This window comes from Tiliqua scincoides, chromosome 4, assembly GCF_035046505.1.
Source record: "Tiliqua scincoides isolate rTilSci1 chromosome 4, rTilSci1.hap2, whole genome shotgun sequence".
Classification (NCBI taxonomy): domain Eukaryota; kingdom Metazoa; phylum Chordata; class Lepidosauria; order Squamata; family Scincidae; genus Tiliqua; species Tiliqua scincoides.
The window spans coordinates 49,815,595-49,841,501 of record NC_089824.1 but is presented as its reverse complement, the minus strand read 5'-3'; the positions used below and the strand labels follow the sequence as shown (position 1 = coordinate 49,841,501).

Sequence of the window (25,907 nt, the reverse complement as noted above, 5' to 3'; positions counted from 1 at the left end):
ATGGGCTATGTCAGAATGCCAGATGCAAGAGAGGGCACCAGGATGCAGGTCTCTTGTTATCTGGTGTGTTCCCTGGGGCATTTGGTGGGCCACTGTGAGTTACAGGAAGCTGGACTAGATGGGCCTTTGGCCTGATCCAGTGGGGCTGTTCTTATGTTCTTATCAATAATTTATTTGAGGCCTTATTGAATCAATTGCTGTTGCAGTGGTAAGTAAATAGTTGAGACCGATGTGTTTCCTAGTAATGACTCTTGTGATGGCTTGATCAATGCTTGTGCTACAAAATAGTATGAGTACTGAATTCCTGCACACAACCTGCCACAGATAGGGGAGATAAACACAGAGATTTAAAACACTCTTTTTTGTAACAATGCTTTTCTTTAAAATAAAAATAAAATTTTTAGAAAGTTACCCTACAATTGTTTATAGTCCAATCCTATCCTTGGTTGGCATGCAGGATGCAGGGCCACTGGTGCAGTGTCTATTGTATCTTGCATGCTAGTCTGGAGCCAGGCTAACCAAGAGAGATAAGAAATGGAAAAACTTTACTTAACTTCTTGGCCACCGTCTGGTCCCTGATGGGGCTCTTCAGATCTGCTCATGCTCTTTTACTGGTGTAACTCTGAGGAGCCTGTTGGGAATGTGTCAGGATATGGTGGAGGTCACTTCTGTGATCTGCCCTATCCTGATCCCACCACAATTCATCCTGATTCCTGCACCTTTATGGCCTCTATGCCAGTAGAACCCTGCCTGCAGCCATCTGCACTGTGTTCCTGGAGGGTCATGGCTTTCTGGCTGCTGCACCAGTGGCTTGTGCAGCAGCTGCTGGCAGAGAGGGTGCTGCAATGGCAATAGTATCCTAGCAGTACACTAGAACAACCCAGGGGGTAGGATTGTGCCATAAAGGATGTAAAGTATCCAGAAATTGTCCTTAAGATTGTCAACGCAGGTATTACTCTACCTTTTGATGAGTGCATATACATCTTAATACATCTTTAAACATTGTATAGTATTTTTCTGCAGGAGCTGTATCACAAATTGGACAGCTATCAAAGATTTTGTCATTCTGTATTCAGCCTTATGTTGCACATCTCTCATTTACTAGGGGGAAAAATATTTTTTCCCCTTTTCTTCTTTGTCCTATAGTCTTCATTGTTATAGTGTTCTAGTGCATTTCAGATAAAAATGGGTTTAGCTGTAGGGCTTTCTTTTGAATTAAGTGTTAGTTACATATCATGTATGCTGGAGCTGAAGCAGAAACTCTGGCACATAGGCATTCTCTGAGGAAGAGGGGTCTCTGTCTGTGTGACTGAGCTGGGTTCGCTGCCTAGAATCATAATAGATAAACCTAATGTGTATTCTCCTTATGTTCATCCTTAACTGCTAATGCTTTGCAAAACTGCATTTTCATGCATGTGTTTTCTTATATTGGACTGGAATCAGAACCTAGCACAACGGTGAAAGTGAAAATGGTGCAAATAGATCCTGATATGTTACAAGCCCCAGTTCTTCAGAGAAATAACTTTAAAAAATTATCTATCTGCTCAAAAATATGCACATTAAACAAAGCACTCTTCAGTTAAGACAGACCTGCTCTCTGGACTTGTAACCCCAAAAGGAGCACTAGAGAAGAGGTCTGCCTTTTAACAAAGTGCTCTTTTTTCTTTTTGGTGCAATGTGCATGTTTTGAACATATAGAGAGGCTTTGTAAGTTATTCCCCTGAGAAAGAGCTGAAGCTTGAAATATTTTGGGATCCTTCTCTAAACATTCATTTGCACCAATATGAACTTCTTGTTTGTCATTGTGTTCTCTGTTGGTGTCCTACATTAATTAGTGTTCTATTTTATTTTTGGTAAGGTAGAGACACAATTTTGAGGTTATTTTGGAAACATTGCAAGGTCAGGGGTGGCATCAAGGATTGACCTGCTTGGGTACTGGCTGAGGGTCCATGCCGATCAAAGGGCCCATCTGGCTGGGTCAGTTGCTGTGGCAGTAGTAGCATGGAATGCACCATCAGGAGGTGGTTGAGGATGCACTGGGTTTTGCAGTGTTGTGCTGCACCTGTTCCATATTCTGCTTCATATAATCCATTGCCTTCTCTGTACTCTTCCTTCAGTCTCCTTGCCACTTGATTTCTATCCCTTAGTTTTCCTGTCTTTCTAGGAATGGAGAAGCATCTGACACTGCCCAAGATGTCTTGGTATTCAATTGCCAAGGGAGCACAGCAGTTGGTAGTCCAGCCTCTGTGGGGTACTGGAAAATTGTCCTCTTGGCTGGGATTAAAACATCATACAGTCGATTGCTAAGAAGTGGTCCCCAAGCATTAGGGAAGCTAAGGAACAGGCAGCTCAGAAGCAGAGAGGCTAAAGAGTGCAGAACAGGCAACTGACTTAAAAAGTAAAGACCAAAAGAAATGTAGGTGGAATGTGAAAACCAAATTAGACATGTCAATCACATTTGTGTGACTCATGTATTTGTTATTTTAAATGCAGATAGAGGCTGCAATCCTCCCTGCTCAGAATGATAGTATGGGAAGAGGGGGGACTTTAATGTTCCCCCTGCCATGATTCAACCTGCTGTTTGTACTAGAAGCTGTGAAGCTTCCCTCCTAGGGCAAATAGTATCTGCTTGGGGTGTAATCCAATTTGAAAATGTGATGGGGGAAAGCATTAAAGATCCAAATTGGGCTCTGGATTGTTGCTGGGTTGTCTTTCAGTGTAAACATAGGGACAAATGATGTGATTAACATCATGCCTAGTTTGGCCCTGAGGCTTGAAGAGAAAAGGAACAGTGAGAAACATGAAAAATGACACTTACAGCAGTGTTTGATAACCTTTTATGGGTCACAGATCCTTTTGAGAATCTGTTGAAAGCTGTGGACTTCTCTCCAGAAAAATGCATACATATGCATGGGGGGGGGCACCTGTTTCATGGACCCCAGGTTAAGGGCCCTTGCATTAAAGGATCTTAATAGTGTCTTAAGGTCAGGAGAAGTTAGTGGAATGAGAGCCCAATCCTGAGCTCATCAGTGCTGGCTGTACGCTTGTACAACTGGTGTTAGGTATTGCAAACATGCTTTCAGGCACACCTGCAACACCTTCTGCTGAGTCAGTGCTGAGCCCAGTGCCAGCTGCCTGCAGCAAGGGAAGAGCAACAGGTAGCAGTAGGTTTATCGGGGCTGGGGGGGGCAAAGTGTTCCTGGAGAGGGTGGGGTGGGAGGGGGGCAAGACTGGCAAAAATAACCAGCGCAGGCTTGAGAAGCTCCATTGCCGGGCTTGGGGTTTTCCCCGGAAGGGAAGGGGGTGAAAGTTACCTTCCCCTGAGGAGACCTCCATCAGCTGCCTTGGCGCTGCAGGGTGTAGCGGTAGCCACTTTGGCACCACTGCACCTGGCAGCAGCGCTGTCTGTAGGATTCGGTCCTGAGAAAGTAGTGCTGTGAAGGGCAGGGCAACTAAATTTAGTTGGACAAAGTAGACAGTGACCTGAAAAGTAGAGATTGGAGGAAGCAATGGGTGCAGAAGACGTGGAGTTGAAGAAGATGGAGCCAATGAGAACATAGGAGAGAACTGGAACTTTGTACTGGTGGTAGGAAAGGAGTGGGTATGGAAATAAGGGTTCCATATTTTTAGCCTAAAACTCAGCAATTTTGTCAGTTATGATTTCTGCTGTCACTTCTACTGTTAATTAGGCAAGGGAGGACAAGGGGGGAAGCTTGGCTGTATCTCACACATTGATTTGAACTAACCAACCTGTTCCTTGACTGCAAGCTTCTAACAGCCAACTTGCATCGTAGTGAGTTCTGTACAGTTTGGTTTGCCATAGAGAATAAAAACAGTCACATTTGCACAACATTGTATATATTTGTGCAATTTTCAGCCTATTGTGTGTTTCTGCAGGAAAACATCTATCCAGTTGACACAGTCACTGTGTCTGTGGTAAGCTAGGCATACTAAGCAGGGTGTGTATTATAGATGATCAACCTTTTATAAAGCTGCTGTGCTCGGCATAATAGATATTGTGTTTCACATTTTGTGCTATATGCTCAGGGCATATCTATGGTATTTTCATATGATAAGTTATATAATTACATGCACAAAAATGCTGCCTTAGGTCATGGCATTTAAATACATAACTAAACCTTGACTGTGTGTGATCCACTGAACTCTACTTATTGAACACCCTTTAAAGTATAATAGAGCATTAATGCCTTAAGCTGAAATAGGATATGTTTGAATTGTGTTTGGGTGATGGGTGGGAAGGGAGTATTGGGAGCACTGAAGCTGTAAGCCACATGATACCCATACAGAACCTGTATCTTTTGGGTGCTTCAGGAAATTATGGGTGCTGCACAAACAGCATAGCCTACCTAAGGGAAGGAGCAACCCTGTATCTCATCATAACTTTTCTTCTCATGAACTGCTTTCTGCTTTTTCTGTTTTTGCTGTTACACTAGACTTTATCAAAATTTACTGTGTGTACATCCACTTATTTTTTTATTTCCCTGGGTAGTAAATAAATTTAAAATTTATGTGGATAGGAACATAGGAAGTGCCTTATATCAAGCCAGACCACTGGTCCATCTAGCTCAGTATTGCCAACACAGGCTGGTAGTGGCTCTCTAGGGTTCCAGACAGGAGGATTTATCTGTCTGTTCTTGGAGACATCAGGAATTGAACTTGAATTCTGTGCTCTGAATCCTTTTAGGATTGAACCGGTCCTATGCTCTGGCTGCACCGCATGATGCAGCGATACCGAAACAGCTGACCCGTGGGCTGTGGTTTGGCGAACACTGGCCTAGTTATGTGCATATAAGGAACAGAATCAGACATTATCAGCACCAGTATATTTCTATTAGACAATCCTCTATTGAAGTTTAAGACTTGTTATGTGTCTAATAGAAGATTATTAAATATCCACTATTTAGGTAATGTTTTCCTGAAATTGATAATTGCATTCATAGTTGCTTTTCACATTTGTTGATACTATTTCCATACTGATCTGTCTGATAATCAGTATGACCTAGTATTATACAAAAGGGAGAATTTGCCTTAATACACCTGGATACTTAGCTTAGATTTCTGGTAGTTGTACTTTAAGGTTTTGCCTCCATTGCATTCATTTTTCATCTCTCCTTTACTTCTTCATTAATTACTTTGGTACAGGTGTCTGCGGCTTAATGACAGACCACATATATGACGGTGGTCAAAGCACAATGAAGACGCTCTTAATGAGGAAGTCAGGAGTCCCTTAGCCTGCAGCAGAGTGTCTGTTTACAAAACAAAGAGGCCTTTAATGCAAAGAAGGGGCAATCTATCTCCAGTAGCCTGTACAGCCAGCTAGTTTCTGGCAGGGAATGTCTGTTTACACAACAAAGGCACTAGATTGGGCTGATTGTTCACTTAACAACCTAATCACATAACACCAGGGATTGGAGAATGTATTCCCATCGTTAAGTAGTGCGCACCTGTATATTAACTTTGCAACCCCAATTGTTTCCTACTTTATCATATAGCATAATTTCCTGTAACTTTACCTTGCTGCTTTCATTCCCCTTTCTTTTCTTTCTGGTAATATTCAAACTGTTCCAAGAAGAGTACAGCATGAACTTGTTATTCACGGTGGATCTTTTCCCAGAACACTTGAAGATGCCAAAACCAGTGGATAAGTGAATTTTCAGGTTAGGGCTTACCTGACCTCTACTCACAATCAGAAGTGCCTTTTGGTCATTCCTGGAGGCTTTCTGAGGCCCCCAGAGTGTAGGAGAGACATTTCCAGTTTTCAAAAAAAATATGGAGGTGCCCTTCTGTCACCTCTAGGAGGCTTTTTGGAATCTGGGGAGGCCACACGCTGTTTCTCTGGGCCTCAGAATGCCTCATGGAGGTGTCAGGAGAACACTTCTAGTTTTCATAAAAATTGGAAGTGCATCTCTTGACACCTCTTGGGCCCTTTCTGAGATCCAGAGAGGCTGCATACTCTCTCCCCAGGCCTCAGAAAAGCTCCTAGAGGTGACCAGAAGGTGCTTCCCCTCACGGCCAGGAGCTCAGATCCAGCCCTCCACTGTGGATTCGGAACCTGCAGTGAGTTGATTCTGAACCTGTGGATAAACAGGTTGGACCTGTATATGGGTTTCTATTGTTCGTTATTCAAGTAGTCAATGAAAAAACGTCACCTGAGTTTGGAAATTATCATCTTTTTTCTTTACTCCCTGAGCCTCACATTGGGGGCCTGTGAAGTAATGGCATTTCAACGTGATGCTTGTTGTGAAGGCTGAAAGGCACAGAAGTGAAGGAAGATGAACTTCACTTTCCATTTCTTGTAGTAATATGAGCATTTCTATGTTAAGTATTGCTCCATGTTAAACTTAGATCTGTTGTTTTGCCTTGTATTCTGTGCAGATGATGGATAGGAGCATTTAGCTTTCATTCAGCTTAAACCAGGTGTTCCCAAACTCCTTACCTTGGCAACCCATTGCTTCATCTGCTGTGGATCCAGGACCTGCTGAGGCCAGGACACTACAGGGTAAAATGGGGAGCAACCTGAAGTTTGCTTCTGGGTCACATACCCAGAGTCACTGGCCATGTTGTGCCGCATTTCCCAAAGTGTGTGTCACAACCTCTGGGTTTCCACCTTTTTACCATGCAGGGGCCTCAGTGGGCCCACAGCCCACCAAAAATCAGATCCCAACCCACAGCCTTAAACAGTTTGTGTCTGTGTATGCCTTGTGAAATAATGGAAGACTGATTTTGGAGTTTCCCTCTTTTTCCATCACAATTCTGTCTCTCTGTCAGAAGAATTGCCACATAACAGTTCTTTAACTTTAAATGATTTATTTCTCTTTGGAGTTGGTTGTCTGCTGTACTGCTTCTGCCTTCAGGTTATTGAACCTTGTCAAACATGTTCATGATCGTCTTCAAGAGTTTGAATTTAGAGACATCAGCTAAATCTGTCAGGGGGAGAGCAACTGTCCCTATTCACTCAGCATAGCATCTTTTCTAGTGACTGTTTGCTGGTGTTTCTTCTGCATTTTTTAATATTGTGAGCATTTTGGGGAATAATTCCTTTTTGAAATACTTCATTCATTCATTCATGCTACATAAACCGCTTTGTGGACAATTTTATTGAACAGTGGTATCTAAATATTCTTAATAATAAAAGTCTAATTCTCACATTCATGTCACTCCTTCATAAAGACAAAATTGACAAAGATGTTGTGATTATATATATTTCAAGGAAATATTTACAATGCCATCACTGTATAGCAAAGCTTTTCTGTAAGACTTGTTCAGCAAATGTCCCAAGCAGTATAGACTTTTCACCATAAAGATGTAATCCTTTGCTGACTCACTTGTGAATACAAATGCTGTTGAACTCTGAGCATTTTGCTTGCTTCCCCTGGGTTGCATGAGGGTCTCTGTCTTAAATTATCGCATACAATTTCCATCTACAATATGTATATGATAAAATGAAAGTGACATTTTTGCATTCCTGGACTAATAAAACAGCTAGTTTGCTATGGTAGGTGATGTAAACTTGAAATGAATGAGTGTGGATGACTATGGGACTGCATGCAAACGAAGATGAATGTGTCATGTGTTGTTGAATTCCTGCCTTTATAAAGAGAGTTGCCCTTTCCTGGAGATAATACCTGTATCTTTAAATGTTCTGGGGCAATGACAGGCTGCAGATGCTGAACCTCCTGCTTTGTTCCCTGACCAACTCCGTTGTCCACCCTGTTTTCCTGCTTGCTGCAAAGCAAAATTGGTGTCCTGGTAGACCCATCAGGTGGATATAGCGAGTGAGTAGGTGGATGAGCTGGATGGAGGGTGCTGTGGATATATCCAGTCAGAGCATTTAGGGCAGCAGTTTCCAAACTTACCATGGTCATGGTGCCCTTCTTTCACAGAGGCCTCTTCTTCCCAGCTCTTCCAGGTGCCACTGTCTTGGATAGCATGAGGATCGCACAAGATCTTGTGCAATCCAAGATGGCAGTGCCCCAGAGAGCCAGGAAGACGAGCCAGCTGGGGAGATCTGGTGGTAGAAGGATAGCCTGCATGATAATTGGACTCTCCAGCTCCTCAGTAGTCTCTCACCCCTCTTGGTTTGCCCCTTCCCCTGTAGCCTTCTTTGCCTACTGAGGCCTCCTTCTGTCTCTCCCTCCCATATTGTCAGCAGAAGCAGCACTGCTGAAAGGGCATTACTAGGACAGCCAATTATCATGTGGGCCAGATAAACAGCTTGTGTGCACTGTATCTGGCCCATGGACCTTAGTTTGACATCCCTGGGCTAATCTGAATGTATGCTCTGTCACTAGTATTTTCTCCAGCAGCATTCTTTCCAAGGTAGTAGAGAGTAGATCATTACGCTCACACAATCAAAATAAAAAAAGCAATAAGCAAAATAAAAGCATCTTCCAGCTTTGCTACAAGATAACTGTTAATTGCAACTGGGTTTGTTTGGTTTAAGTATGTGTGTGTGTGTGAGAGAGAGAGAGAATCTGCACATTTACCTTCATATATCTTGCTGCTCAAACCTGCTCAAAGAGATGAATGCAATTTCATCTCTGTTTTGCTGAGATAGTAGAGTTGAACTAAATCATATAGTGGTAAGGGAATATTTCACGCTGCATCCATATTTGAAGGCCACAAATGACATCAAAAATCAGGATCATAATTTATGTATAGCTAAAGCTTTGACTTTAATCTCTGTGACTTTTATCTCTCAAGTGTTGACTCTTGCTACTATAAATAGAATTTAAACTATTGTGAGAGGAGTTTCATGCTGCTATAAAATGGGAATTTGATCTGACTTTGTTTTACTACATTAAGGACTTCTTTGTTGTTGGCTTAACACAGACCTCCTATTATTTCCATATTTGTTCTAAGTTAATTCTCCTTTAGACATGCAGAAATGCTGCTGCTTGAGAAGGTTTTGATGGCCTTTCTCTTTGATCCATAATCAAGGCAGCTTTGAAGATCTATATTTTTATTTTATTTTTTATTTTTTTTGCCATAGGCTTTCCTCAGATTTGTTTTATCAGGGTATCTTTGTACTTGTCTGGCATGGCAGCACATGTGTCATTTCTTTACAATGTGAGGTTGAAAAGAGTCAGCCATTCCTGTTTTACAATTACTGAATGTGTGTGTGTGTCTAGGAAGTTCATCTTAAACTTGACATATAAATACCATGTACATTTTAATGTTGTCTGTGTGTATCTAATCTTAACTGGGTCAAAGGTTTTATGAATTCAAGAAAATTAGAAGTTTATCTATTTTCTCCTTATGAGTTGGCTGAGGTGCTCTAGGTATGACTCACTTTAGGAGTTCTCAAACATTGTCCTAGTGAGCATTCTTAAATTAAAGGGGGAAAACCACCCTGGTTATAAAGAAGTAATTACAACTAAATAATATCTCAGCAGCTGGCAAGTTCACAGTTGTCTCATATGTGGAAAGGGGTATTTAAAAGCAAAAGTAAGGAGTTCACAGTTCACAGAGTTCAAAGTTCACAGTTGTCTCATATGTGGAAAGGGGTATTTAAAAGCAAAAGTAAGGAGCACAGTCTTGTGGGCTCTAACATGTGAAAGGAACATAAATGGAGCAAATCTCAAAAAACAAAAATCCTGTTAAGAACAGGGGATTCTCCCATTCCCTCCTTCCCTGATGGCCAACTTGCACACAACAAAAAGTCACACAGATTTGTTGAGATTGAGAAGGGTGGGAAGTGGATTGAATGTTGTGTTATACCCTAGTTTTATGTTCATAGAGTTGGCACTATCCTTGTACAGTGCAGAAGTGTGCTTGTCTCTCTCTACGTGACAAACACTTTGTGTGAGTTGGGTGCTTCATGCATGGGGTGGATTGTGCCCAGTCTCAGTTTACATTATTCTTTTTCCTCCAAAAATTAAAAAGTGATAGGGAGAAAATGTAGACCAAGGGCCAAATCCAGACCCGCACTTGGGCTGACGCAAGTGCTGTAAAGCACTTTTGTGCCACTCAAAGGGGAGATAGGCCAGTGCACAAACGTGCGCTGGCATCCCTGTGCTGATGGGGCCCCCTGTAAAAGAGTTACTTGCGTTGGCTAAGCTCGGCCAATGCAGGAGTCTTGGGGAAGGTGTGGAGAGGGTAGGGAGGAGGCAGAAGGGAGGCGTTTCGGGGAGGTGGTAGGGCAGGTGCTCCCAGGGGCGGGAGGCGGGGCCAGGATCCTGCATTAATGCTGTATCCTGACCCCGTTCCTGGGCAGCATGGCACAGCTCCAGGCTGCTTGAATCTGTACCACCTCATCAGGTGGTGCAGATCCAAGTAGACCCATTGGGGCTGCTGTAGCACTACCCAGGGTAAGGGGAAAGGTTTCCCCTTGCCTCGGGTTGTGCTGCTTTTGGCCCCAAACTTGCACTGGATGTAGTATGGACCCACAAGTTAGGATTGCTCCCTAAATCTTCATTTGATCAGGTATTCCCATGTATTGTCTGATCCAGGGCCTTATGTTGCCAGAATGAGCATTCTGGTGGCATAAGCTGTTGGTTCCTCTGACTCCACAACAGTCAGTTTTTTGGGGTGCAGGGAAGTTTGTTTCCTTATGTGCCCCACAGGATGCAATCCACATACATAAAATAGATAGAAATCAACACCTAATAAAAGGCTTAAAAGTCCCCGTGGCAGAAAACTAGAAGGTGAAAACATATGGAAATTTTGGTGTAAAGGGGAAAAAAAACAACAACCTAAAATATGCAACACAGACTGAATTGTCAAACCTAAACTTTGTTTACTGTTTTAGGAATATGAAATGCATTACATATAATTGGGAGCTAGAATATAATACAGTACTGTTTGTATATTTATGAAGTAAAAAACTATCCTTTTTTAGTTCAAAGAATAATTATGAATTATAAATAGTCATGCTGGAGGTAAGCTGCTGCATGTTTAGGTGCTTCGAGCATTATTTTTTCCAGTTGTAAGTTAGGGAAAGCAAACAAAGTTGCAAACACAAACCATAATCACTGTGTGCAGCAGATGCACCACCTGTCCCCTCATTCCATACATCTTCAGGATGTGAAGGAAATCAGAGTGGAGTAGGCCAGGTTTCTCTGAGCAATATTTCTTTTAATATAAATTTAAATACATCCGACTGGGGAACTCTGACACAAACAATGGGTTACATCACCCTTCCTTGCCCTTGACTCGGAACTCTTGCTTCTCTAAATTCAGGTGGAGGCCTTAGGAGCCTGAAAGGATTGGGGCCATGGTATAGAAATCACAAGTTCTGATTAGCTAGTTGGATTATCTTGGCCCTTTCACTTCAAAAGAGTCTTTCTGTCCTCCCTGCCAGTTGGTCTTCCTCTTTGAGGGTCCAGATGGTTGGGCTCAGCCCCCTCCCCAGAAGCCTCTAGCTGCTATCCCTTTCCTCCTTCTTCTGCTCCCTTCTCTTGTCCCCTTTCAGGCCTCTTTGCACTCTTCCTCTTGGTCTCCAATCTCTTGCCTCTCCCCACTGGTTCCTTCCTTTCCCCATCCACACTCCACTTGCTTGCCTCACTCTCTGCCTTTTATCCCTCCGAGCTCCATCCCTACCTCTGTTCCCGGCCTTAGCTGCAGCAGCTGTAAGTTGACAGGCGGGTTCACTGCCAATCAGCTGGGTGGCAGAAGTGCTTGGCAATGATGTCACAGAAGCTCTGGGCAAGCTTTGTGCAGGCTGGAACTGCCCAGGACCATGACAGCAGGTGGGCTGTCATGTGATTATACCACAATCACTTTTTTGGGTGCATTTTATCATGCGGGACTAGAAATGGGATGAAGACCTCAGCCATACAGAAACAGAATGAACTATGTTTTTAGAGAAACACTTTTAAAAATAGTTTTTTTTAAAGCTCTATAATGCAATAAACATAATTCAACCGATCATTCTGTGAAAATATTTCTTGAAAGCTTTTTTCAGTTTTCTCAAAGTCTTTTTCCTCCAAGGGCCGTTTTAGAGAAAATGGAAATGTTTCCATTTCCAATTACGAATGAGCTTCCCCTGGGGGCTGGGGATAAGAATAAGCCCTCAGTTTGGCTGCACTTGTCGTAAGAGGCGACTAAACAGCCACCGGGTAGATGGGACTCCTTAGCCTGGGAAGACAGCTCATCTGAGAGAAGGAAAACTCTGATCCCAAACCTCCACTGTCTTGTGGCTACATCCAGTTATGGAAGAGGCTTCAGGAGTCAACCTCGAGGCAAAATCCGGAGCCGGGGTCCCTGAGGCAGTTCATTGCTGAACACAGTCACGTTCTGGCAACTCCTGCGACGCCGCTGGAATCAACCGTATTGGCCTCTGCCTTTCCTTTGGACCATTTCAGGGACATGGAGAGGGGGGATTTGCTGCATGGGTAACAGTCTGTCCTCCATATCTACCTTACCCAGGCTTCGTGCACTGGAGAGGACACTCTGTTCCAGAACCACTATTCAGAGCACGATACCATAGTCTTCCGAGACTGAAGGATGCCAAACTAAATCCCCCCGCACCCCAGTTCTTCATGTGTGTCATTGCAAATATGTATTGTTTATATTTTATATATATTGTCTGTGCTACAGGTAAGTATATATGATACAGTCCACTGAAATCCATAGGAATTTTGCTAGTAAGATTAATTATTTTAAAGTATTCATTTTGCTCCCCGAGTTTAATGAAAGATAAATAAACTAATGTTTGAACATCTAGAAGGAAACTATTTTATTGTTCTAATGTGGAATATAATTCCATTGTTGGAGAGAGAGTTGGAATGAGATTGAGAGGGTAGTAATTGAGTTCCTGCATCTTTACATACGAGTAAGAACATAAGAACAGCCCCACTGGATCAGGCCATAGGCCCATCTAGTTCAGCTTCCTGTATCTCACAGCGGCCCACCAAATGCTCCAGGGAGCACACCAGATAACAAGATACCTCATCCTGGTGCCCTTTCTCAGGAAGGTGGACTTGACAGAAAATTTCCGTTTTCCAAAGGCTGCTATGCCCAGTACAATGGAACTGAATGAACCTGCTGTTGAATAACATTCTGTATGCATCACTTAAATAGTGTTCCAATGGTCACTGTTTGCCATCTGTTACATTTTATAAGTGCACATTTATAAATGTAATAACCTCTAAAGAGTTGTTTCCCAGCTCTGTCTGTGCTCACCTTTGCTATTTCTCTTTCCTCTCCCTAGAACCAATGGGAGTTATCTCAGATCCAGGTGACAGGTGTGAGCCCTGGGTAGTAACTTTGCTTAAAGGCACAATCCTAACCAACTTTCCAGCACTGACTTAGCCACAATGCAGTCCCCAAGGTAAGGTAACAAACATGCCCTTAGCTTGGGGAGGCCCCCTTGACTACCTCCCCACCGCAGGATGCAGTGCACACCACATTGGCGCAGCTATGTCAGTGCTAGAAAGTTGGTTAGGATTGCATCCTAAGTGTGTTAAGCATGGAATAATGCCAGTTGTATGGTTGCATTGCACAATGATAGGCACATTGCTTCTTTCCTAAGCATTTGTTTTCATCCATTCCTGTTTTTAGTCTCTGGCCATAAAAGGGTCTTTCCAAAATGTGCAGCCTTTGCCTATCTTCATGTGCCACAGCATTCTGTATCAAGAACTTGGTATGTTATTATCACCTCTTAGTGATTTATTTGCATTTCAAGTCACTCAGTAGGATATTTAGGATGATATATCTTGATGATCTTATTTCTATAATAGATAATGCACTTTAAAAGGTTGAGGAAAATGTGAAGTTGTCAAGAGCAGAACTGCATGAATTATACAAAGTTAACATACCTTAATTTTTTTATATTGGGACATCATTTTTATTCCTGTTTGAGATTTTGTGTGAGTAGTTCCTGCTATAGTTGTACATTTGTGGATAATACAGTTGTTTCGACACATAGTCACTTTAACAGTATGCCCATGCTTTGGAGTGCTGTATCTTCTTTCACGTAGGGTACATACTGATTTATCTCCCATGACATTTATTGTCTCATAGCAAGCAATGGAATAATTTGCAGATGCCCTTCCTCTCCTCATTTATGAAGATAAATGTCATAACATGATGGCTGATCTTTGTTATGACACTAACCATTATACATTTAATAATCGTAGCAAAATACCATTGACAGCCCGTAAAAGCATCTGTGTATGTGTGGAGCATTCCCGCAGTTCATGCCTCTACTTCAGAACCCTGACTTGTCATATTTAGTTTCTGAATATTTTAAGTAATAGATTTGGTCTGCATCAGCAAGCAAAAGTAATTGTCTAGTGATACAATGTCACAGTTCTATTACTTAATGACCAAGAGTTCAACACTGTTGTGCCTTGAGGGCAGCAGAAGTAGGAGAGAGCCTATAGGACTCTGAGTGGAGAAAAACAGCAACTGAGACATCAGTGGATGAGGCTTCCATGATGAATGAAATCAAGGGCAGTTTCAGGAAATCATATTCAGATTCAGATCTCTGTCTCCTGAAAAACTGCACCACCCAAAGCATGCACAGCTTTTGTAGCTGCCTTTTATAAGGGCCACACAGCACTTAGAAGGGTGCACTCTTCTGTTCCAAGTTGTAAATAAGATTGAATATCAAGATCTGAGACTGTAGGATGGTCAAGCATAGCCACCTTTAACAGACCAGTGGTGTAAAGGAAAATCTTAGGGTACTATATTTTCAGGTTAACCTTTGCAGGCTGGTAGGAATTATGTTTCTTCTGTTATAGCTTCTTCTATTATTAAACGTTGAACAAAGTAAATGATGTTTACATATACAGAGAGTTTATTTTGGTAGTCTTGTTTTTGTTGAATACAGAAGTCAGCAAAAACAATACTACCAAAATAAGCTCTCTGTATATGTAAACTCATCACTCAACTGAAGCAAAGAAAAATATTTCAGATATATTAAAACACTACCATCTTCCTCTGAAAGGTAGATGTAATGTTAGCATCTACACACTCTTAAGTGTGTGCACCCTCAAACAATTTATAGGAATCAGTCAGAAAGGTGTAGTGGTTCAGGAGTTGGATTTAGACCTGGAAGATCCAGGTTCAAATCCTCACTCAGTCACAAAGCTTTCCCAGTGAACTTGGGCCAGTCATTATCTCTCAGCCTCTCCTTCCTCACAGAGTTTTTGTGAGGACAAAAGGAGGGAAGAACTGTGAGCACCATCCTGACATCCTTGGAGGAAGGGCAGTATAAAAATGTGAAAAAATAAATAAATAAAATATAGCAGGAGACCTGGAAAGGCCCAAATGATGGAGAGGAGAGAATAATATGGGGCTTCACACAGTCCTTTGGATCTGGGTTTGTTGGTGCACTTTTTTGGGCAGTAAGAAAGGTGCCCACATTTCAGTCTGTGGATAGATATTTGGCAGCAGATAAAGGGGAAGCTGGAGCACATGTTGACCCCACAAATCAGGTGTGACTTATGGTCCCCCTCCTTTCAGTTGCTCTGCTCCTACACCTCTTATCCTGGTTGGCAAGATAAAGGCACTCGTTCGTGTTGGTTGCCTCAGGAACCAAGTTTCTTAGGTCTTTGTTCAAAATCACAGCATGCCTAAAGTAGCTGTGTGAATCCTGGCAATTTATTTGAAATGAAACCCCACTGTTTTAATGCAATGTGCTTGTAAATAAGAGTCTCCTAGATCAGGTTTAGTATTTCAGTAGTGAAAATATGAAACTGCCGTTATATGATTTGAAAATATTTTCTTCTATAGACTTTTATCACACCACTTCACCGTTCTGTTCACTTACAAACTTGAATATCCACCCAAATGGTAAAAACTGCCCAGAAAAGGAAATGTAGCATTTTGCGGTTTTTTTAAAGCACCATTTGAGCAGTCTTTTTCTCTTCCTCAGCTTTTACGTACTCCTTCTCTCATTTCTTTTGGAGAATATTAATCCTTCAGTTCTTGATTCTGTAGGTAGCCAGAGGCTCAACCTGAGATACAATAGCAAGCAATGTTCCAAGTTATTTTTATATGCTATTTTATCTAAGTCTTGTAGAAAGTTAGTTCATTAAGTACTTTTGAGTCTGCATAGCAAATTCCACTCTAGGTACTTTTTTCTGATTTAATTTTTTGGCATTGAAGTTTGGTTATTTCTGATGTTCAGATCTAAAAGACATGAGTCCTCATTACATAAGGGAAAATGTGTGAAGAAGATCATGTGCCAAGTCTTGATTTTTCATGTTTGCTTGTATATCCATACCATTGTGTGTCTATGCATGAACAAACTGGAGGTCTGTCTGCATGGTTGAGGATTGTTGTTTTTGCAGAATCCCCAAATATACGTACAGGTCTAGGTGCACTCAGTTTTTATGTCCAAACAAATGTTGCAGAAGTGCAAATGAGCATGTATATGGTGTGAATAGGGCTTCCATTACAGTTCGACTTCTCCCTATGTGTGTGAATTTTGGGTGATGTCATCAGAGCATAGCCTTCTTCACATCTTCTGAATTTCAGATCAACCGTATGCAAGCGTTTTAAAGAGACCCAAAAGGTTCTAATAAACATGTCCCCCCAGGAACTGAGGTATGTGTAAACTAAATAGGCATATTGAAATGGTTTGGCTGTGTTGGTGTTAGCTGTACTCACAAATTTGTTGTGTGTGGGAGTTTCCCATTTATTTCAATGGAGGGAGGTAAGAAGGCAAATATATCTGAATTTACTCCCACCAGTGAATATTGAACTATTGAACACCAGTAAATATTGAACTGCACAGGGATCTCTGTGTGCACACTCAGCTTCTGCTGCTTTGAACATATCACTGGATATCTATGGAAACTGGCAACAGCCCATAAGGGGGAGGGGAAACTATCTTATTTTCCAATAATGGTCTGTCTTTCTCCTTAGGCACAAGAATGTTCCAGTTGGAGGCACTTCATTTATAAAAACTGAGAGTGGCTGAAAAGCAGTTCCAAACTTAGAATATTGTCAGTGCAAATTCTAAGTTTGGAACTGCCTTTTATTGTTTTTGGAGGCAATGCTGTTCAGTACAGTGATCCATTATACTGGTGTAAGTTGGTGTAGTAGAGGAGCTGGGATAATGTCTGTGTGGTTTGAAATAGTAGTCTCACAGCCCAATCCTAGCCACACTTTCCTGGAAGTAAACCCCATTGACTCTAATGGGACTTACTTCTGAGTAGACATGCACAGGATTGGGCTGTCAGATGTCAAACACATATGGGTAGTAAATTATTATGCACAAAGGATGATGAAGAAGATGATACAGTGAGTGGCCATATAACGTAATCCAGTAGGCCATATTGTGCTGAGCTTATATTGGGATTGTGAAGGCATTTGTTTGTCAGTTGTCTTGTATACTGTTTTGCAATATTTTCCCTCCCAATTCAGAATATAGTTTTCTGAGTCAGAATTATTGCAGAGCTTTACAGGCTAATGCAGATAAATGAATTTGTGATGTGTTGACCAGATGGTGAGTTGTCTGCCTGGTGTGAAGGTTGGAAACACATCATGAAAAATTTAGGCAGCTAGATAACAGATAATGATGCATGTAGATACCATGGACACTGGAAATGTAATTGAGAGATGTTGAAAGCAAAATATTAGGTTATTAGGCAAGATGTTTCAAGCCTCCAAAATAGTGTTTTCAGAAATGCTTCTTTCCATGCTCCCAACTGACTAGACAGTGGATGGTTGAGGTACTAGAGAGCCAGTGTGGTATAATGGTGTTCAAGTAGAACTAAGGCAGGAACATATTTTAGGCATGAAGATGATTAAAGAGATGGATTCCACTTGAATTGCAATGAAATTGGACTACTGGTGCTTAAAATCCAAAAGAGAAATAGCAGATGTTAAACTGACTTTTGGACAAAAACCAAGCATCAAAAAATATTTGGTTCAAGATGACTTATACCTTAGGGCAGGGGTGCCCAAAGTTTTTGGCAAGAGGGCCACATCATCTCTCTGAAAAAAAAATTTAATTTACATTTAAAATTTGAATAAATTTACATAAGTTTACATAAATGAATATATTAAAGATGAACTTATATGAATGAATGAAGGTCTTGCAATAGCTCACGGCCTACAAAAGGCCTTGCACAAAGCAAGGCTGGCCTTTCCTTTGCTGCCGCTACTGCATCATAGACGTGAAACAGCAATCAGTAGAGGGAGCCCTCATCCCACAGCTCACGCGAGAGGTCAAACAGTCGCCCTCATGCTGAGAGCGGTTGCGTCGGGCCAGTGCGGGCTCCAGCAAATCTCCAGAGGGCCAGAGGCTTATTGGAGACTGGGGGCTCCCTGAGAGCCAGCCTTCCTTTGCTGCTGCTACTGCATCACAGACGTGAAACAGTAAACAGTGGAGGAAGCCCTCATCCCACAGCTCATGCAAGAGGTCAAACAGTTGCCCTCATGCTGAGAGCAGTTGCATCTCCATGCTGAGAGCCGGTGCGGGCTCCAACAAATCTCCGGAGGGCCAGAGGTTCATTGGAGACTGGGGGCTCCCTTAGGGCCGCAATGAGAGGCCTCGAGGGCTGCAAGTGGCCCCAGGGCCGGGGTTTGGGCACCCCTGCCTTAGGGTTATGTTCCAATGTCTTCTACTATGTCTGCAAAGTGGTGGATAGAATAGGGGGTGATGGCAATTCAGATTGCACAGGAAAGGCAAGATAGGAAATTGGGCTGCAGTCCTTTGCACACTGAGGGCCCAATCCTATCCAACTTTCTAGCAACAGTGCAACCTCAATGCAGCCCCAAGGCAAGGGAACAAATGTTCCCATACCTTGAGGAGGCCTCTATGACTGCCTCCCCATCACAGGAAGCAGTGCATGCCCCACTGGCACAGCAGCACTGGAAAATTGGATAGGATTGGGCCCTGAGCTAGGGGTAAGCCCCATTGAAGATAATGGAGCTTATTTCTGGGTTAACATGCCTAGGTGTGCTTTTAGAGTGCTTAGTATTAACAAAGAATTAAAAGCATAGTGGGAATTTCAGAAGACTTAATGAGCAGTGAACATCAGGGAGATACAGTTATTTCAGGGTATAAAATATATAGTATGGACAAAGTATGTTGTGCTGAAGGAGAAATTGACTTTGGATATCAGAGGAACATGTACTGAGTACATTTACATTTAACATGAGTATGTGAATCTGTTGTCACATGGGGCTCCTTGAGAGGGAATAACATCTGAACTGGCCCCATATGAACCTATGCTAGATGGAGTGTCATAGAGAATGCAGAATGTGGCAGCTTGTGTGGTTGCTGGAGGTCAACTGTTTGTTGGACTGCTACTTTGGCTGCCAGTTGGGTTCTGGGCCCAATTCAAGGTGCTGGTCTTGACCTTTAAAACCCTTTATGACTTGGGACCAGTGTATTTGAGAGATTGCCTGCTTCAGTGTAATCCAGCCTGTTCTCTTAGGTCATCTTAGAGGTCCCTCCTGGATGTGCCACCACTGAGAGAGGTTGGGAGGATGGTCGCTAGAGATAGGGCTTTCTTGTTAGTGGCATCTCTCTTATGGAATTCCCTTCTCTTTGGGCTAAGAGCTGCTCTTTCCCTAGAAGCCTTCCAGTGAGGCCTATATATTTTTCTCTTCCAAAAAGCCTTCTGACCTCAGCAAAGTATTTTGAGGTGATTCTATTAGTGTTTTAATTTATTTTTGACTGATGGTTTTATAGTTGCTGCTTTATTGCTGGTTGGTTTTAATACTGTATTTCTATATACTGGTATACATTTAAATTTATTATTATGTACAATTTATAGTTCTATATGTTTTTAATATTTTTGTAATTCACCTTGGGTGCGTTTTAGGGAGGAAGGCCAGATATAAATCAATTAAATAATCAGTTACTGTTGGGGTTCAGCCTCCACTAGTCATTCAGACTAGTAATGAGTCCTCCTGGATCCATTGCTGTTCATCTTCAAACAGTATGATAGCATCTGAAAAGGTTTTCCTTTGCTTTCTCTGAGGATTAGCTTATGAATTTTTTCTTTCAGATTTTATTCAGCAGCTATTCTTCATGCATTCAGTACCTTATAATTTGATGACTGCAAACAACTCTGTGTGTGTGTGTGTGTGTGTGGGAACACCTTATAAAATTTCAGATAATGTACGTACTTCAGATAATGCACAACACAGCTGCCCTGATCTTGCAGGAGAACGACACTCTATTGCTTTAAAAACTGCACAATCTTCCTAAATGATTTGGAATACAGTTCAGAGTGCTGAAATTTCTTGAATTGAGTTGAAATTTCTTAAGTCCAAATGACCTCAGTTCAATATATTTTAGAAATTGCTCTCTTTCTTGTTTGGTATAAATCCAGAGTGAGCTCTTGATGGCAACCTCTGAATGGCAAGGGAACAGTATCCAGATTTAGAACTCTTCTTTTTTCCTTTCTTCCAGTTCTCAAACAAACCCTAAGCATATTCTGAAAGCAATGTAAGATCTTTTTATCTGGGTAAGCATTTTGTGGTTTTGGACAAGTGGGTGGTTCTTTCCTAACTGATATTTGTTTCTCGTGAGAGATGCTTGTATTTGAATTTTTATGAATTTGCTCCAAATTTGTTTCCTGTCCCCAAGGGGAGAGTGATCTAAGAATTAAAAAGAATGAAGTAAACTAGGATTGTATATAAGAGGTTGGGTTTGAGCAAAAGACTGAGGGCCTAATCCTATCCAACATTCCAGCACCGATGCAGCCGCAATGCAGCCCTGATGTAGGGGAACAAACATTCCCTTAACTTGAGGAGGCCTCTAAGACTGCCCCCCCCCCACTGTAGAATGTAGTGCTTGCCCCATTGGCACAGTTATATCAGCACTGGAAAGTTGGGTAGGTTTGGGCCTGAGGCTCTTGAAGCTCATCAGTGATGCTGAGTGTGTATCTGTGGCTTAAGTATAAATTGTCCTCTATTTTTGATAATCAAAAATTGGCTTGTCTTGTTCCCCTAGCTGATAGTTTTAATTATGGAATTCATAAGGCACAACCATAAATGTAACGAAAGCTGTCATTGCCTTATCTTAAGGAAAAGAGAGATCTTTGTTTATTGGTGAATTGCATGTGGGTGAGCAGATGGGTGGAAGAGAATGGACGCAGAGAGTGTGGAGCATTACTGAACTCCAGCATTACTGGGGCAGTTAACTTCCTGCTTCCTGTTAATGTTCAGCCTAGCTTCTTCAAGCATTCAGGCTGCCTGCACTTCAGGAGTGTCAATTGTAAGGCCTGTGGGCTGGATGTGGCCCACAGAAGCTCTTTATCTGGCCCTTGTGCTATCCCAGACCACTAAGCTGCTCTCTGCTGCTGAGCTCTGCTGAGGGGTCACTGCTGAAAGGGCAGCACACATGATCATTAGGTTCTCCCATATCTTGTAAATAAGCCTCTGGAGGTGGAGCACGGCTCTCCTCAGCTTCAGAGGCTGGGGTGTGTGTGTGTGCTGAAGAGGAACTAATGGCAGCCGTTGCATATGTTGGCTGTCACTGGTCAGAATGACCGGTATATGTTTTTTTTACTTTGGATTATTATTAATATTTATACAGTATACTGCTTTTCAGTAAAAAGTTCAGAGTGGTTTACAGACAAAATGAAGTAATTAAATGACTCCCTGTCCCAAAAAGGCTCACAATCTAAAAAGAGGAACAGATGAGACACCAGCAAAACCCACTAGAAAAGACACTGCGCAGGAGTGAAGAGTAACTCCCTGTTTAAATATGAGAAGCACCTGTTGAGAAAGTGCCCAGTTACAGGTTATCTTTAAAGGACATTTGTTCTTTCAGATAAGATATATAACATTTTCTTTAACTGGATTTAAAATAACTTTGCAAGTTACTTTAAGTTATTTATTATTGAATATTTATTTGCTGGTTGATAGTAAAGATTTAGTTGCTGTTATAAGTTATTTCTCATCCTGGTTACCTTTAAAACAGTTTTGATTATGTAAGCATGTGATGTCATCTGTTTGGTTGTAAAAGGATACAAATGTAGCAAAAGGATACAGTGTAGCAAATATTTTTAATTGAACTGAACCTTAAATTGATTCAAAACTGAGTAATAATATAGATGAATTCTTTTAATATATAAAGAAATAAACTTCTATAGATGTTTATAAAGTAAGGTTATGAATTGACAGTATTAATTAAAATGAAGTGTGTGTGAAGGAATGTTTCTTTTGCTCATCTATTTTAATGAAGAAAAAATTGCTTTAATCTATTATCTTGGTGATTTTCTCCTTTTAATGAGCTGTGTTTAGGTTATAATTCCTCATTTTTAGACACATTGAACATAAAGGTGAAAAGGTAGTGGAGAGGATGGGACGGGAATTATGCCTTTCAGTCGGTCATTTACAAGGCACCTTTCCAATATTGTGTTGTACTGTGGCAGCCAGTTCAGCCTTATTTTGAAAATCACTGAGTACTTATCTTGTGCTTTACTTTTTTCCCATAAGCAATGCATTAGGCTACTAAACTTTTGCTTGTCTGTGAAAAAATTCATTTGATGTACCTGGTGAGAACTTTTGTGAGGTTGAGATGTTGTAAGAACATCTAATTTGATGTGCCTTCGTTTTTCCCTAGAATGCATATTGTTTCCTAATTTAAAAAAAAAAAAATCCAGATCAAGAAATTGCCTCTTGCTGAGAGAAAGCAACACTTGTGTGTGTGTGTGAGAGAGAGAGAGAGAGAGAAGATGATCTGGATGAATAAAACTTTGCATTTAGCAACATATTTGACATTCTGTCCCACGCTAGTATATATGCTGTAGCTAGATCAATTGACACACAATGATCTATTTGTTCCTTCACTTGTAGTGTTTTTAACACTGCAAGACCAGGGATACCTTTGTATCTTGCCTTGTTTGATTCCTCCTGTGGCAGTTGCAATGCTGCCTTGTGGGCTTGATTAAATCTTTGTGTGGTGCATACTGCTTTGTCAGCTTCATTTTGTTTGTGCTGTGTCTTTGTAATTATCTTCTGTGTTCATTCCTGCGTCTTGCCCGTTGTTTCCCCACCAGTTCAGTTCAGTTTACGCCCTCCTTCTCTTGTATCCAACGTCAGGTTTGACATGAAATTGTCGTTCCTTTTCTGTTGAACTTGTGCTGTAACACCTGATGCTACCACTTCCTCTATACTAGAATAGGCTGTGATGTCACAGAGTAAGGGACAGGGCTACCCAAATTCTCTCAATTTCAGGGAGGAGCTGCCCAGGTGTGCTGAGGGCCTGTACTCGGGAAGAGAAACAGGGAGTCCTCCACAGTGAGTAACCCCACATTCGAGCATACCCACTATCCCTCATAGCCTTGTCCAGTCCAGTATAGTTCCTACTACCCTTTTGAATCCAACTCACTTTGGAGTATTTCCAGTTCAGTTGAGTTTCTTCCTTCTTGCCTTATCCCTCATTTCATCTTTCTCCTTCTAATTTTTATAAATCTTTTCTTTTTAATTTTGTTGAGGTTGTAGACCCAATTTACATGTACGTTGCTCTGTATAAAACTAACTTTTTGGGTTTGTTTTTTTTTTAATATGATGTTTTTTTCTTTGGAAGTTCGGTTTGACTCCCAGAGCTTTTGGTTCAGCTTTAATTTGTGGATTCCTCCCCTTTCTTTCAACAGAATGAGATCTGAACTGTAATTGAATACTATGCTGGGTAATGGACTGGTATGTTGTGTTGTAAGTTGAAAAGCAGAGGATAGGAACTTTAGTGATCAACAAGAGAGATAGGTGCACACACCTGAATGGAATGGTATGGGAAAAAATGCTTCATGGCAAATTTTCTTGTTCCTGCAGCCAGTGTTAAATTGTTTACTAGTCATTTCAGTGGAAGCAAAATTTTACATCTAGAGTTTAGGTAATAAGAATACATCCTAATCTTCAGATTTTCAAGCACAGCAAATGCTAGGAAATTACGTTTGCAGCTTTGTCAGTTCAGCATACTCTAAAGTGATCTGTTTGCACAGGCTGGGCATGGTAGGCATGCATCCTTGAAGCATGGTTATACTAGGGGGTACTGTACTTCACTAGCCCACTTGAGCTGGGAAGCTACATTCGGCACTTAATGAAAAAATCTCTGATCTGTTCTTCAGTTATTTACATTTAGTAAGTTCTGGTCTAGCATCTATAGTTCCTGGTGAACAGTTGTTTTGTGTTCATGTCAATAGTTGTTATGGTGCTCATTACCAGGAGAGCAACTTCGAAGTGATTAGCTTATTGTCAACTCTTCATGTTGATGTGTAGGTTATAATAGTGAAAACTCAGCCATATGATCAGAGGCCGTGTACACTGCCACCACTGGATGTGCTTGGTTGTTTAAGTTCCCGTGTGATTGGTGTTTAGATGAGAAGAAAAACATGGAGGAGGTGCTAACTGCAAAGGGTAGCAAAGGAAGTGAAAACGATCAAACTAGTTAAGCAGAATTATGGACTGCTTTTTGGATTTCTTCATAGAAGGCAAAGGAGTGGAAAACTGAGCTGAACTGGAAAGTATATTTCAGCAACAGGTTATGATGCTTTTGTAATACTTTGATTTTTTTCATATTAATAATTTTTCACATCTTTAAATTTTGAAGCTATTTCTGAGAATAGCCCCTTTATTGCAAACAGAAGGGTTTTCTGCAAGTGCAATACTAGTGACCTTAACTTGTTCAAGTGGTCGCAAAAATCTACTTCCCCCACCTGAAAGAAGTGACTTTGCACTAGTAATCTTGAATAGGTTTCATGCTTCTAGTTCACTGCCATGTAAGATTCTTCCCTTGCTTTTTAATAGGTTGATGCCCGTGATTATCAGCTTAATTCTTATTATAAGCTACAGTTGCTTGTTCAGCATTTGATAGAAAGCCCTAGCCTTGACAATACGGTTTCCCACTCTAAGCAAAATATTTCACGAAGTGCATGACAACACAATTGTTGAAATGCATGTAATAATTCCTTTTTATCATCTTACACATATATTTCTTTTTAGGCATTGGAAAAACATCCGAACTCACCAATGACTGCAAAGCAAATATTGGAAGTAATTCAGAAAGAGGGGCTGAAAGAAACAAGGTCAGTATATATATATATATATTTTAAAACTTAGTTGGGGGAAAAATTAGTGGTTGATGTGCTGTTCGTAATCAACAAATAATGCATTGGAGTTCTTCTGTGGGCCTATCAATGACCACAGAGGAAATCTAAATATTTGACTAACATTACAAATGGAAGAAATAGGCAGAAAAAGAATTTTGCTAAGGGACTAAGACCCAAATGGACCAAAAGTAATCCTAATCTAATTGAAGATAATAGCATTTGTTCCTGCCTTTTGGTTCCGAGCATATGTTTCTGATGCATGTATTCTTGCTGTTTGGAAGAGCGGGACTTGGACAAAGACAAAACTTCCAAACAATCTTCAAGGCCAGCTTCATTCAAAACATATTTCAACAGCACAGTCTTATGAAAGCATAAATAATGGTTACCATCTTCAAGTCAAGAGACTGGATCACAACTTTATCACCAGATGAAGTTGCTAGGACGCACTGGTATCTGTTTATTGCATAGTGGGTTTTCATATGCAGAAGTTAAGACCTGCCGGCTACATAAAGTTGGGGCCTCTGTGTTCACAGATTATGTATTCACAGATCTGGCTCAACACAGGTTCTCTGAATCTGCGTTGAGCCAAACTTGTCCCAAATTGAACCTTCAGAAGTTGACCAGAGCTCCGGTTACCTCCAGAGGGCTTTCTGAAACCCGCAGAGTCCATACACATCCCCCCGCAGCCTCTGTGGACTTCGGTGTGCCTGTTATGGCTGAAAAATGCTACTTCTGGTTTTCCCTGGAAACCAGAAGTTACGTTTCTATGCCTTTTAAGGCATTCTGAGGTGGTGGGGGGGGCGTACCTGGGTACAATACTCCTTATCTCCATTTGCCCAGTGGCCTAATACTGAATATATGCTTAATAGAAGAGGAGTAATATAGTACTTTGCAGAAAAGAAGATTAGAAGCAGTCAC

At 41.3% G+C, this 25,907-nt stretch overlaps 1 protein-coding gene across 1 annotated transcript in view; it reads left to right on the top strand.

The window, feature by feature from the left end:
• Positions 1 to 25,907, top strand: part of ASXL3 (ASXL transcriptional regulator 3) — a 131,975-nt gene that overhangs the window by 10,901 nt on the left and 95,167 nt on the right. The window contains exon 2 of the mRNA XM_066625327.1: positions 24,883 to 24,965. Within this exon, the coding sequence (XP_066481424.1) occupies positions 24,883 to 24,965 (83 nt within the window). The remainder of the gene's footprint in view (positions 1 to 24,882; positions 24,966 to 25,907) is intronic.